Raw genomic sequence first — 13518 nt, 5'->3', positions numbered from 1 at the left:
AGTAGTGAGGGGAAGTGGCTTTTATAACAGAGAGAGAGAGGGAGTAGTGAGGGGAAACAGCACCACTAGGGGTAGACAGCACCACTAGGGGTAGACAGCACCACTAGGGTAGACAGCACCACTAGGGTAGACAGCACCACTAGGGTAGACAGCACCACTAGGGTAGACAGCACCACTAGGGTAGACAGCACCACTAGGGTAGACAGCACCACTAGGGTAGACAGCACCATGTCACATACCTGCTGGAGAGGTTGAGCAGTTCGTGCTTGTCGGCCACAGTACACTTCTCCTCCAGTTCCCACATCAGAACGTTGATCAGGTGGGAGTTCTTGATCACGATGGGAACCTCCTCGAACATGTGCTCAAAACCAATCATGGCCTTCTTCAATCTGGGGAGGAGGGAGAGAAAATAATCACTTCAGTTAAATTCAAAGTCAATGACATTCAACCCAGTTCAATTCAAAGTCAATGATTCAACCCAGTTCAATTCAAAGTCAATGATTCAACCCAGTTCAATTCAAAGTCAATGATTCAACCCAGTTCAATTCAAAGTCAATGATTCAACCCAGTTCAATTCAAAGTCAATGATTCAACCCAGTTCAATTCAAAGTCAATGATTCAACCCAGTTCAATTCAAAGTCAATTACATTCAACCCAGTTCAATTCAAAGTCAATGATTCAACCCTGTTCAATTCAAAGTCAATTACATTCAACCCAGTTCAATTCAAAGTCAATGATTCAAACCAGTTCAACTCAAAGTCAATTACATTCAACCCAGTTCAATTCAATTTGATTGCCAGCTCTACAAAATGTAGTTGAACTAATTTACCATTGGTAGAGTCTAGTCTAAAACTGGATCATATTGACAACAGACAGTAGAGTCTAGTCTAATTCAGTGCAGTCTCTCTCTTCCTGTAGAGTCTAGTCTAATTCAGTGCAGTCTCTCTCTTCCTGTAGAGTCTAGTCTAATTCAGTGCAGTCTCTCTCTTCCTGTAGAGTCTAGTCTACTTCAGTGCAGTCCATCTCTTCCTGTAGAGTCCAGTCTACTTCAGTGCAGTCTCTCTCTTCCTGTAGAGTCTAGTCTAATTCAGTGCAGTCTCTCTCTTCCTGTAGAGTCTAGTCTAATTCAGTGCAGTCTCTCTCTTCCTGTAGAGTCTAGTCTACTTCAGTGCAGTCCATCTCTTCCTGTAGAGTCCAGTCTACTTCAGTGCAGTCCATCTCTTCCTGTAGAGTCCAGTCTACTTCAGTGCAGTCCATCTCTTCCTGTAGAGTCCAGTCTACTTCAGTGCAGTCTCTCTCTTCCTGTAGAGTCTAGTCTAATTCAGTGCAGTCTCTCTCTTCCTGTAGAGTCTAGTCTAATTCAGTGCAGTCTCTCTCTTCCTGTAGAGTCTAGTCTAATTCAGTGCAGTCTCTCTCTTCCTGTAGAGTCTAGTCTAATTCAGTGCAGTCTCTCTCTTCCTGTAGAGTCTAGTCTAATTCAGTGCAGTCTCTCTCTTCCTGTAGAGTCTAGTCTAATTCAGTGCAGTCTCTCTCTTCCTGTAGAGTCTAGTCTAATTCAGTGCAGTCTCTCTCATCCTGTAGAGTATAGTCTACTTCAGTGCAGTCTCTCTCTTCCTGTAGAGTCCAGTCTAATTCAGTGCAGTCTCTCTCTTCCTGTAGAGTCTAGTCTAATTCAGTGCAGTCTCTCTCTTCCTGTAGAGTCTAGTCTAATTCAGTGCAGTCTCTCTCTTCCTGTAGAGTCTAGTCTAATTCAGTGCAGTCTCTCTCTTCCTGTAGAGTCTAGTCTAATTCAGTGCAGTCTCTCTATCTTCCTGCCTTTCATTTAAAAGATAACAAAAACAGCCACTTATAAAACATCAAATACAGCCACATGGAAAGAACCCATCATAGAAAACTGAAGCCCTCCTTTGAAATGATATATTATTCAGATTGTCCTCATAATAACGGTGGTGAAATGAGTCTTCGCCAGCCGAGCAATAGAGCTGCTATTGTCCTCCTGGTCTTTCAATCAGCCGCGTATTGAGAGAGAGACTGATGAGGACCTGGTGCATTAGAAACTAACAGGGTTCCCTAGTCATTATCACAACATAGCCAAACATTATCACAAAACAGACACCAAAAAAAAAAAAGAGCATTTCTCATTGGACAAATTCAGGTGGTGTCTCGTTCCCTCCCACTCGGTGCCTATAATGAACATGGCCCAGCGAAACGAATAAAAAGCTCGACAACATTAACATTTAAGTCTGACAACGAACTGGACAGAGAGTCAGAGGCAAAGCAACCAGACAATAAATGAGCAACTGACCTCGGAGAGGAAATGACTACAAGGTAGATGGGTGGGTAGATAGGTAGGTACTGTAGGTAGGTACGGTAGGGAAGATGGGTAGGTAGGTAGATGGGTAGATAGGTAGGTAGGTACGGTAGGTAGATGGGTAGGTAGGTAGGTAGGTAGGTAGGTAGATGGGTAGGTAGGTAGATGGGTAGGTAGGTAGATGGGTGGGTAGGTAGGTAGGTACTGTAGGTAGGTACGGTAGGGAAGATGGGTAGGTAGGTAGATGGGTAGATAGGTAGGTAGGTACGGTAGGTAGATGGGTAGGTAGGTAGGTAGGTAGGTACGGTAGGTAGATGGGTAGGTAGGTAGGTAGATGGGTAGGTAGGTAGGTAGATGGGTAGGTAGGTAGATGGGTAGATAGGTAGGTAGGTACGGTAGGTAGATGGGTAGGTAGGTAGGTAGGTAGATGGGTAGGTAGGTAGATGGGTGGGTAGGTAGATGGGTGGGTAGGTAGGTAGGTAGGTAGGTACTGTAGGTAGATCGGTAGGTAGGTAGATGGGTAGATAGGTAGGTAGGTACTGTAGGTAGGTACGGTAGGTAGATGGGTAGGTAGGTAGATGGGTAGGTAGGTAGGTACGGTAGGTAGATGGGTAGGTAGGTAGGTAGGTAGGTAGGTAGGTAGGTAGATGGGTAGGTAGGTAGATGGGTAGGTAGGTAGGTAGATGGGTAGGTAGGTACTGTAGGTAGGTACGGTAGGTAGATGGTTAGGTAGATGGGTGGGTAGGTAGGTACTGTAGGTAGATGGGTAGGTAGGTAGATGGGTAGGTAGGTAGGTAGGTAGGTAGGTAGGTAGGTACTGTAGGTAGGTAGATGGGTAGGTAGGTAGATGGGTAGGTAGGTAGGTACTGTAGGTAGGTAGGTAGGTAGGTGGGTAGGTAGATGGGTGGGTAGGGTAGATGGGTAGGTAGGTGGGTAGGTAGGTAGGTAGGTAGGTAGGTAGGTAGGTAGGTAGGGGTACTGTAGGTAGGTACGGGTAGGTAGGTAGGTAGGTAAGGGTAGGTTGGTAAGGGTAGGTAGGGGTAGGTAGGTTGGTAGGGTAGGTAGGTAGGTGGGTAGGTTGGTAGGGTAGGGAGGTTGGTAGGTAAGGGTAGGTAGGTAAGGTAGGTAGGTAGATAGGTAAGGGTAGGTAGGTAGGGGTAGGTAGGTAAGGGGAGGTAGGTAGGGGTAGGTAGGTAGGTAAGGGGAGGTAGGGGTAGGGTAGATAAGGGTAGGTGGGGTATGGGTAGGTAGGTAGGGGTAGGTATGGGTAGGTAGGTAGGGGTAGGTTGGTAAGGGTAGGTAGGGGTAGGTAGGTAAGGGTAGTAGGTAGGTGGGTAGGGGTAGGTAGGGGTAGGTAGGTAGGGTAGGTTGGTAGGTAGGGTAGGTAGGTAGGTAGGGGTAGGTAAGGGTAGGTAAGGGTAGGTAAGGGTAGTGGGTGTAAACATGAAGAAATTAACTAAAGAATAAGTGTAAACATGAAGCCAAAGTTCCTAACTAAAGCCAATTCCTAATACTAACCTAGCCAACAGTTCCAAAGCCAACGGTTCCCAATACTGACCCACCTAGTCAACAGTTCCTAATACTGACCCACCTAGTCAACGGTTCCTAATACTGACCCACCTGGCCAACAGTTCCTAATACTGACCCACCTAGCCAACAGTTCCTAATACTGACCCACCTAGCCAACAGTTCCTAACACTGACCCACCTAGCCAACAGTTCCTAATACTGACCCACCTAGCCAACAGTTCCTAATACTGACCTACCTAGCCAACAGTTCCTAATACTGACCCACCTAGCCAACAGTTCCTAACACTGACCCACCTAGCCAACAGTTCCTAATACTGACCCACCTAGCCAACAGTTCCTAATACTGACCCACCTCGCCAACAGTTCCTAATACTGACCCACCTCGCCAACAGTTCCTAATACTGACCCACCTCAACAGTTCCTAATACTGACCCACCTAGCCAACAGTTCCTAATACTGACCCACCTAGCCAACAGTTCCTAATACTGACCCACCTGGCCAACAGTTCCTAATACTGACCCACCTGGCCAACAGTTCCTAATACTGACCCACCTAGCCAACAGTTCCTAATACTGACCCACCTAGCCAACAGTTCCTAATACTGACCCACCTAGCCAACAGTTCCTAATACTGACCCACCTAGCCAACAGTTCCTAATACTGACCCACCTGGCCAACAGTTCCTAATACTGACCCACCTGGCCAACAGTTCCTAATACTGACCCACCTAGCCAACAGTTCCTAATACTGACCCACCTAGCCAACAGTTCCTAATACTGACCCACAACAGTTCCTAATACTGACCCACCTGGCCAACAGTTCCTAATACTGACCCACCTAGCCAGTTCCTAATACTGACCCACCTAGCCAACGGTTCCTAATACTGACCCACCTAGCCAACAGTTCCTAATACTGACCCACCTAGCCAACAGTTCCTAATACTGACCCACCTAGCCAACAGTTCCTAATACTGACCCACCTAGCCAACAGTTCCTAATACTGACCCACCTAGCCAACAGTTCCTAATACTGACCCACCTAGCCAACAGTTCCTAATACTGACCCACCTAGCCAACAGTTCCTAATACTGACCCACCTAGCCAACAGTTCCTAATACTGACCCACCTAGCCAACAGTTCCTACCCACCTAGCCAACAGTTCCTAATACTGACCCACCTAGCCAACAGTTCCTAATACTGACCCACCTAGCCAACAGTTCCTAATACTGACCCACCTAGCCAACAGTTCCTAATACTGACCCACCTAGCCAACAGTTCCTAATACTGACCCACCTAGCCAACAGTTCCTAATACTGACCCACCTAGCCAACAGTTCCTAATACTGACCCACCTCGCCAACAGTTCCTAATACTGACCCACCTAGCCAACAGTTCCTAATACTGACCCACCTAGCCAACAGTTCCTAATACTGACCCACCTAGCCAACAGTTCCTAATACTGACCCACCTAGCCAACAGTTCCTAATACTGACCCACCTAGCCAACAGTTCCTAATACTGACCCACCTGGCCAACAGTTCCTAATACTGACCCACCTAGCCAACAGTTCCTAATACTGACCCACCTAGCCAACAGTTCCTAATACTGACCCACCTAGCCAACAGTTCCTAATACTGACCCACCTAGCCAACAGTTCCTAATACTGACCCACCTGGCCAACAGTTCCTAATACTGACCCACCTGGCCAACAGTTCCTAATACTGACCCACCTAGCCAACAGTTCCTAATACTGACCCACCTAGCCAACAGTTCCTAATACTGACCCACCTAGCCAACAGTTCCTAATACTGACCCACCTGGCCAACAGTTCCTAATACTGACCCACCTAGCCAACAGTTCCTAATACTGACCCACCTAGCCAACAGTTCCTAATACTGACCCACCTAGCCAACAGTTCCTAATACTGACCCACCTAGCCAACAGTTCCTAATACTGACCCACCTAGCCAACAGTTCCTAATACTGACCCACCTGGCCAACAGTTCCTAATACTGACCCACCTAGCCAACAGTTCCTAATACTGACCCACCTAGCCAACAGTTCCTAATACTGACCCACCTAGCCAACAGTTCCTAATACTGACCCACCTGGCCAACAGTTCCTAATACTGACCCACCTAGCCAACAGTTCCTAATACTGACCCACCTAGCCAACAGTTCCTAATACTGACCCACCTGGCCAACAGTTCCTAATACTGACCCACCTAGCCAACAGTTCCTAATACTGACCCACCTAGCCAACAGTTCCTAATACTGACCCACCTAGCCAACAGTTCCTAATACTGACCCACCTAGCCAACAGTTCCTAATACTGACCCACCTAGCCAACAGTTCCTAATACTGACCCACCTAGCCAACAGTTCCTAATACTGACCCACCTCGCCAACAGTTCCTAATACTGACCCACCTGGCCAACAGTTCCTAATACTGACCCACCTAGCCAACAGTTCCTAATACTGACCCACCTAGCCAACAGTTCCTAATACTGACCCACCTAGCCAACAGTTCCTAATACTGACCCACCTAGCCAACAGTTCCTAATACTGACCCACCTAGCCAACAGTTCCTAATACTGACCCACCTAGCCAACAGTTCCTAATACTGACCCACCTAGCCAACAGTTCCTAATACTGACCCACAGTTCCTAATACTGACCCACCTAGCCAACAGTTCCTAATACTGACCCACCTAGCCAACAGTTCCTAATACTGACCCACCTAGCCAACAGTTCCTAATACTGACCCACCTAGCCAACAGTTCCTAATACTGACCCACCTAGCCAACAGTTCCTAATACTGACCCACCTAGCCAACAGTTCCTAATACTGACCCACCTAGCCAACAGTTCCTAATACTGACCCACCTAGCCAACAGTTCCTAATACTGACCCACCTAGCCAACAGTTCCTAATACTGACCCACCTAGCCAACAGTTCCTAATACTGACCCACCTAGCCAACAGTTCCTAATACTGACCCACCTAGCCAACAGTTCCTAATACTGACCCACCTAGCCAACAGTTCCTAATACTGACCCACCTAGCCAACAGTTCCTAATACTGACCCACCTAGCCAACAGTTCCTAATACTGACCCACCTAGCCAACAGTTCCTAATACTGACCCACCTAGCCAACAGTTCCTAATACTGACCCACCTAGCCAACAGTTCCTAATACTGACCCACCTAGCCAACAGTTCCTAATACTGACCCACCTAGCCAACAGTTCCTAATACTGACCCACCTAGCCAACAGTTCCTAATACTGACCCACCTAGCCAACAGTTCCTAATACTGACCCACCTAGCCAACAGTTCCTAATACTGACCCACCTAGCCAACAGTTCCTAATACTGACCCACCTGGCCAACAGTTCCTAATACTGACCCACCTAGCCAACAGTTCCTAATACTGACCCACCTAGCCAACAGTTCCTAATACTGACCCACCTGGCCAACAGTTCCTAATACTGACCCACCTGGCCAACAGTTCCTAATACTGACCCACCTAGCCAACAGTTCCTAATACTGACCCACCTAGCCAACAGTTCCTAATACTGACCCACCTGGCCAACAGTTCCTAATACTGACCCACCTGGCCAACAGTTCCTAATACTGACCCACCTGGCCAACAGTTCCTAATACTGACCCACCTAGCCAACAGTTCCTAATACTGACCCACAGTTCCTAATACTGACCCACAGTTCCTAATACTGACCCACCTAGCCAACAGTTCCTAATACTGACCCACCTAGCCAACAGTTCCTAATACTGACCCACCTAGCCAACAGTTCCTAATACTGACCCACCTAGCCAACAGTTCCTAATACTGACCCACCTAGCCAACAGTTCCTAATACTGACCCACCTAGCCAACAGTTCCTAATACTGACCCACCTAGCCAACAGTTCCTAATACTGACCCACCTAGCCAACAGTTCCTAATACTGACCCACCTAGCCAACAGTTCCTAATACTGACCCACCTAGCCAACAGTTCCTAATACTGACCCACCTTCCTAGCCAACAGTTCCTAATACTGACCCACCTAGCCAACAGTTCCTAATACTGACCCACCTAGCCAACAGTTCCTAATACTGACCCACCTAGCCAACAGTTCCTAATACTGACCCACCTAGCCAACAGTTCCTAATACTGACCCACCTAGCCAACAGTTCCTAATACTGACCCACCTAGCCAACAGTTCCTAATACTGACCCACCTAGCCAACAGTTCCTAATACTGACCCACCTGGCCAACAGTTCCTAATACTGACCCACCTCACCAACAGTTCCTAATACTGACCCACCTAGCCAACAGTTCCTAATACTGACCCACCTCGCCAACAGTTCCTAATACTGGTTTATTTTCTGGTCAATTTAATGCCAGTCTGTTGGGACTCCTTGTTTTCATAAACTCAGCTTGTGGGAACTCCGATCTATTTGAAAACGTCTCTCTCATTACGCTTCATTCAGATGCTATTTAAAATCAATGGCCAGCAGCCTGAGGGTCAGACCCAGTCAGGCGGTGGATGAACATGGCAGTATAGCTGTTTGACAGCCCCAACACACACACACACACTAGTTATAAACCCCTATCATCACATCACTAAGAGCCTCTGATGAGGCTCTCTCTGCTCGTGGGGAAAATAACATCAGGCATTGGAATCTTTTGAAGGGAGTTTCACCAGAGCACAGCATTAATGCTGAATTCTTATCAGGAAAGGTGCAGTTGGTATTTGTGTCTTTGTGGTGTGTGTGTGTGTCTTTGTGGTGTGTGTGTGTGTCTTTGTGGTGTGTGTGTGTGTCTTTGTGGTGTGTGTGTGTGTCTTTGTGGTGTGTGTGTGTGTGTGTGTGTGTGTGTGTGTGTGTGTGTGTGTGTGTGTGTGTGTGTGTGTGTGTGTGTGTGTGTGTGTGTGTGTGTGTGTGTGTGTGTGTGTGTGTGTGTGTGTGTGTGTGTGTGTGTGTGTCTCACCCCTCGGCTGAGAAGTCCTTCTCCTTGCAAATCTCCATCAGTTTGGGTGTTAACCTGTAAGCCTTCAGGGACAGGGAGCCCTGGGCGGTCTTAATGGGATCTAGTGGGAGAGGGAGGGAGGGGGGAGAGTGGCGGGGGGAGAGAGCAAACGAAGGAGAGGGGGCAGGGGAGGAGAGGGGCAGGGGGGTAGAGGGGAGAGCGAGAGAGAGAGCAAGCAAGCAGGGGAGAGAAACATATGTTAAGATTAAAACAAAAGGTCAAACATTCTATTAAGTGGTTCAATTATAATATGGGACAACACACCATAAGACCTAACACATACACCATGTATAGGATCTAGAGAGAAACACCATGTATAGAATCTAGAGAGAAACACCATGTATAGAATCTAGAGAGAGTAGAGAAACACCATGTATAGAATCTAGAGAGAGTAGAGAAACACCATGTATAGAATCTAGAGAGAGTAGAGAAACACCATGTATAGAATCTAGAGAGAGTAGAGAAACACCATGTATAGAATCTAGAGAGAAACACCATGAATAGAATCTAGAGAGAAGCACCATGTATAGAATCTAGAGAGAAACACCATGTATAGAATCTAGAGAGAAACACCATGTATAGAATCTAGAGAGAAACACCATGAATAGAATCTAGAGAGAAACACCATGTATAGAATCTAGAGAGAGGAGAGAAACACCATGTATAGAATCTAGAGAGAGTAGAGAAACACCATGAATAGAATCTAGAGAGAAACACCATGAATAGAATCTAGAGAGAGTAGAGAAACACCATGTATAGAATCTAGAGAGAGTAGAGAAACACCATGTATAGAATCTAGAGAGAGTAGAGAAACACCATGTATAGAATCTAGAGAGAGTAGAGAAACACCATGTATAGAATCTAGAGAGAAACACCATGAATAGAATCTAGAGAGAAGCACCATGTATAGAATCTAGAGAGAAACACCATGTATAGAATCTAGAGAGAAACACCATGTATAGAATCTAGAGAGAAACACCATGAATAGAATCTAGAGAGAAACACCATGTATAGAATCTAGAGAGAGTAGAGAAACACCATGTATAGAATCTAGAGAGAGTAGAGAAACACCATGAATAGAATCTAGAGAGAAACACCATGAATAGAATCTAGAGAGAGAATAGAGAAACACCATGTATAGAATCTAGAGAGTAGAGAAACACCATGTATAGAATCTAGAGAGAAACACCATGTAGAGAAACACCATGTATAGAATCTAGAGAGAGTAGAGAAACACCATGTATAGAATCTAGAGAGAGTAGAGAAACACCATGTATAGAATCTAGAGAGAAACACCATGAATAGAATCTAGAGAGAAACACCATGTATAGAATCTAGAGAGAAACACCATGTATAGAATCTAGAGAGAAACACCATGTATAGAATCTAGAGAGAAACACCATGAATAGAATCTAGAGAGAAACACCATGAATAGAATCTAGAGAGAGTAGAGAAACACCATGTATAGAATCTAGAGAGAGTAGAGAAACACCATGTATAGAATCTAGAGAGAGTAGAGAAACACCATGTATAGAATCTAGAGAGAGTAGAGAAACACCATGTATAGAATCTAGAGAGTAGAGAAACACCATGTATAGAATCTAGAGAGAGGAGAGAAACACCATGAATAGAATCTAGAGAGAAACACCATGTATAGAATCTAGAGAGAAGAGAGAGGAGAGAAACACCATGTATAGAATCTAGAGAGAAACACCATGTATAGAATCTAGAGAGAGGAGAGAAACCTTGAATAGAATCTAGAGAGAAACACCATGTATAGAATCTAGAGAGAAACACCATGAATAGAATCTAGAGAGAAGCACCATGAATAGAATCTAGAGAAAAACACCATGAATAGAATCTAGAGAAAAACACCATGAATAGAATCTAGAGAGAGGAGAGAAACCATGTATAGAATCTAGAGAGAAACACCATGTATAAAATCTAGAGAGAGTAGAGAAACACCATGTATAGAATCAAAAGAGCGTAGAGAAACACCATGTATAGAATCTAGAGAGAAACACCATGTATAGAATCTAGAGAGAAACACCATGAATAGAATCTAGAGAGAAACACTGTGTATAGAATCTAGAGAGAAACACCGTGTATAGAATCTAGAGAGAAACACCATGAATAGAATCTAGAGAGAAACACCATGTATAGAATCTAGAGAGAGTAGAGAAACACCATGTATAGAATCTAGAGAGCGTAGAGAAACACCATGTATAGAATCTAGAGAGAAACACCATATATAGAATCTAGAGAGAAACACCATGTATAGAATCTCGAGAGAAACACCATGTATAGAATCTAGAGAGAAGAAACACCTGTTAGGAATCTAGAGGAGAGAAACACCATGTATAGAATCTAGAGAGAAGACACCATGTATAGAATCTAGAGAGAAACACCATGTATAGAATCTAGAGAGAAACACCATGAATAGGATCTAGAGAAAACACCATGTATAGAATCTAGAGAGAAACACCATGTATAGGATCTAGAGAGAGGAGAGAAATACCATGAATAGAATCTAGAGAGAAACACCATGTATAGAATCTAGAGAGAAACACCATGTATAGAATCTAGAGAGAAACACCATGAATAGAATCTAGAGAGAAACACCATGTATAGAATCTAGTGAGAAACACCATGTATAGAATCTAGAGAGAAACACCATGTATAGAATCTAGAAAAACACCATGTATAGAATCTAGAGAGAAACACCATGAATAGAATCTAGAGAGAAACACCATGTATAGAATCTAGAGAGAGTAGAGAAACACCATGAATATAATCTAGAGAGAAACACCATGAATAGAATCTAGAGAGAGTAGAGAAACACCATGTATAGAATCTAGAGAGAGTAGAGAAACACCATGTATAGAATCTAGAGAGAGTAGAGAAACACCATGTATAGAATCTAGAGAGAAGAGAAACACCATGTATAGAATCTAGAGAGAGGAGAGAAACACCATGTATAGAATCTAGAGAGAAACACCATGTATAGAATCTAGAGAGAAACACCATGTATAGAATCTAGAGAGAAACACCATGTATAGAATCTAGAGAGAAACACCATGTATAGAATCTAGAGAGAGGAGAGAAACCTTGAATAGAATCTAGAGAGAAACACCATGTATAGAATCTAGAGAGAAACACCATGAATAGAATCTAGAGAGAAGCACCATGAATAGAATCTAGAGAGAAACACCATGAATAGAATCTAGAGAAAAACACCATGAATAGAATCTAGAGAGAGGAGAGAAACCATGTATAGAATCTCGAGAGAAACACCCTGTTTGGAATCTAGAGGAGAGAAACACCATGTATAGAATCTAGAGAGAAACACCATGTATAGAATTTAGAGAGAAACACCCTGTACATCTCATTCCAAATTCATGGGCATTAATATAGAGTTGGTCCTCTCTTTGCTGCTATAACAGCCTCCACTCTTCTGGGAAGGCTTTCCACTAGATGATGGAACATTGCTGCTATAACAGCCTCCACTCTTCTGGGAAGGCTTTCCACTAGATGCTGGAACATTGCTGCTATAACAGCCTCCACTCTTCTGGGAAGGCTTTCCACTAGATGTTGGAACATTGCTGCTATAACAGCCTCCACTCTACTGGGAAGGCTTTCCACTAGATGTTGGAACATTGCTGCTATAACAGCCTCCACTCTTCTGGGAAGGCTTTCCACTAGATGTAGGAACATTGCTGCTATAACAGCCTCCACTCTTCTGGGAAGGCTTTCCACTAGATGTAGGAACATTGCTGCTATAACAGCCTCCACTCTTCTGGGAAGGCTTTCCACTAGATGTTGGAACATTGCTGCTATAACAGCCTCCACTCTCCTGGGAAGGCTTTCCACTAGATGATGGAACATTGTTGCTATAACAGCCTCCACTCTCCTGGGAAGGCTTTCCACTAGATGTTGGAACATTGCTGCAGGGACTTGCTTCCATTCAGCCACAACAGCATTAGTGAGGTTGAGCACTGATGTTGAGCGATTAGGCCTCTTGGCTCGCAGTCAACATTCCAATTCATCCCAAAGGTGTTCGATGGGGTTGAGGTCAGGGCTCTGTGCAGGCCAGTGAAGTTCTTCTACACTGATCTTGACAAACCATTTCTGTATAGATCTCGCTTTGTGGACTGGGGCATTGTCATGCTGAAACAGGAAAGGGCTTTCCCCAAACAGTTGCCACAAAGTTGGAAGCACAGAATCGTCTAAAATGTCATTGTATGCTGTAGCGTTAAGATGTCCCTTCACTGGAACTAAGGGGCCCGAACCATGAAAAACAGCCCCAGACCATTATTTCTCATCCACCAAACTTTACAGCTAGAATCCCCAAACCTAGATTCGCCAGACTACCACATGGAGAAGCTTGATTCATCACTCCAGAGAATGTGTTTTCTATGGTGGCAAACGTAACATCACTCTAGCCAACGCTTGGCATTGCGCATGGTGATCTTAGGCTTGTGTGCGGCAGCTCTGCCATGGAAACCCGTTTCACGAAGCTCCCGACGAACAGTTCGTGCCGACTTTGCTTCCAGTTTGGAACTCGGAAGTGAGTGTTGCAGTCGAGGACAGACGATTTTTACACAGTGTGCGCGTCAGCGGTCAAGTTCTGTGAGCTTGTGTGGCCTACCACTTCGCAGCTGA

The 13518-nt window shown here is 44.9% G+C and overlaps 1 protein-coding gene across 1 annotated transcript in view; it reads right to left on the bottom strand.

The window, feature by feature from the left end:
* Positions 1-239: 239 nt before the first annotated feature.
* LOC124027252 (eukaryotic translation initiation factor 3 subunit H-like) overlaps positions 240-13518 on the bottom strand; it is a gene marked incomplete at its 3' end in the record, with an annotated part of 35466 nt that continues 22187 nt past the window's right edge. Inside the window, exons 2-3 of the mRNA XM_046339714.1 lie at positions 8818-8917; positions 240-389 (exon numbers count right to left, since the gene is read on the bottom strand). Of these exons, the coding sequence (XP_046195670.1) occupies positions 240-389; positions 8818-8917 (250 nt within the window). The remainder of the gene's footprint in view (positions 390-8817; positions 8918-13518) is intronic.

The sequence above is a fragment of the Oncorhynchus gorbuscha genome, unplaced genomic scaffold (genome assembly GCF_021184085.1).
Source record: "Oncorhynchus gorbuscha isolate QuinsamMale2020 ecotype Even-year unplaced genomic scaffold, OgorEven_v1.0 Un_scaffold_3041, whole genome shotgun sequence".
In the NCBI taxonomy this organism is placed as follows: domain Eukaryota; kingdom Metazoa; phylum Chordata; class Actinopteri; order Salmoniformes; family Salmonidae; genus Oncorhynchus; species Oncorhynchus gorbuscha.
This window is presented reverse-complemented; position numbering and strand designations above follow the sequence as displayed.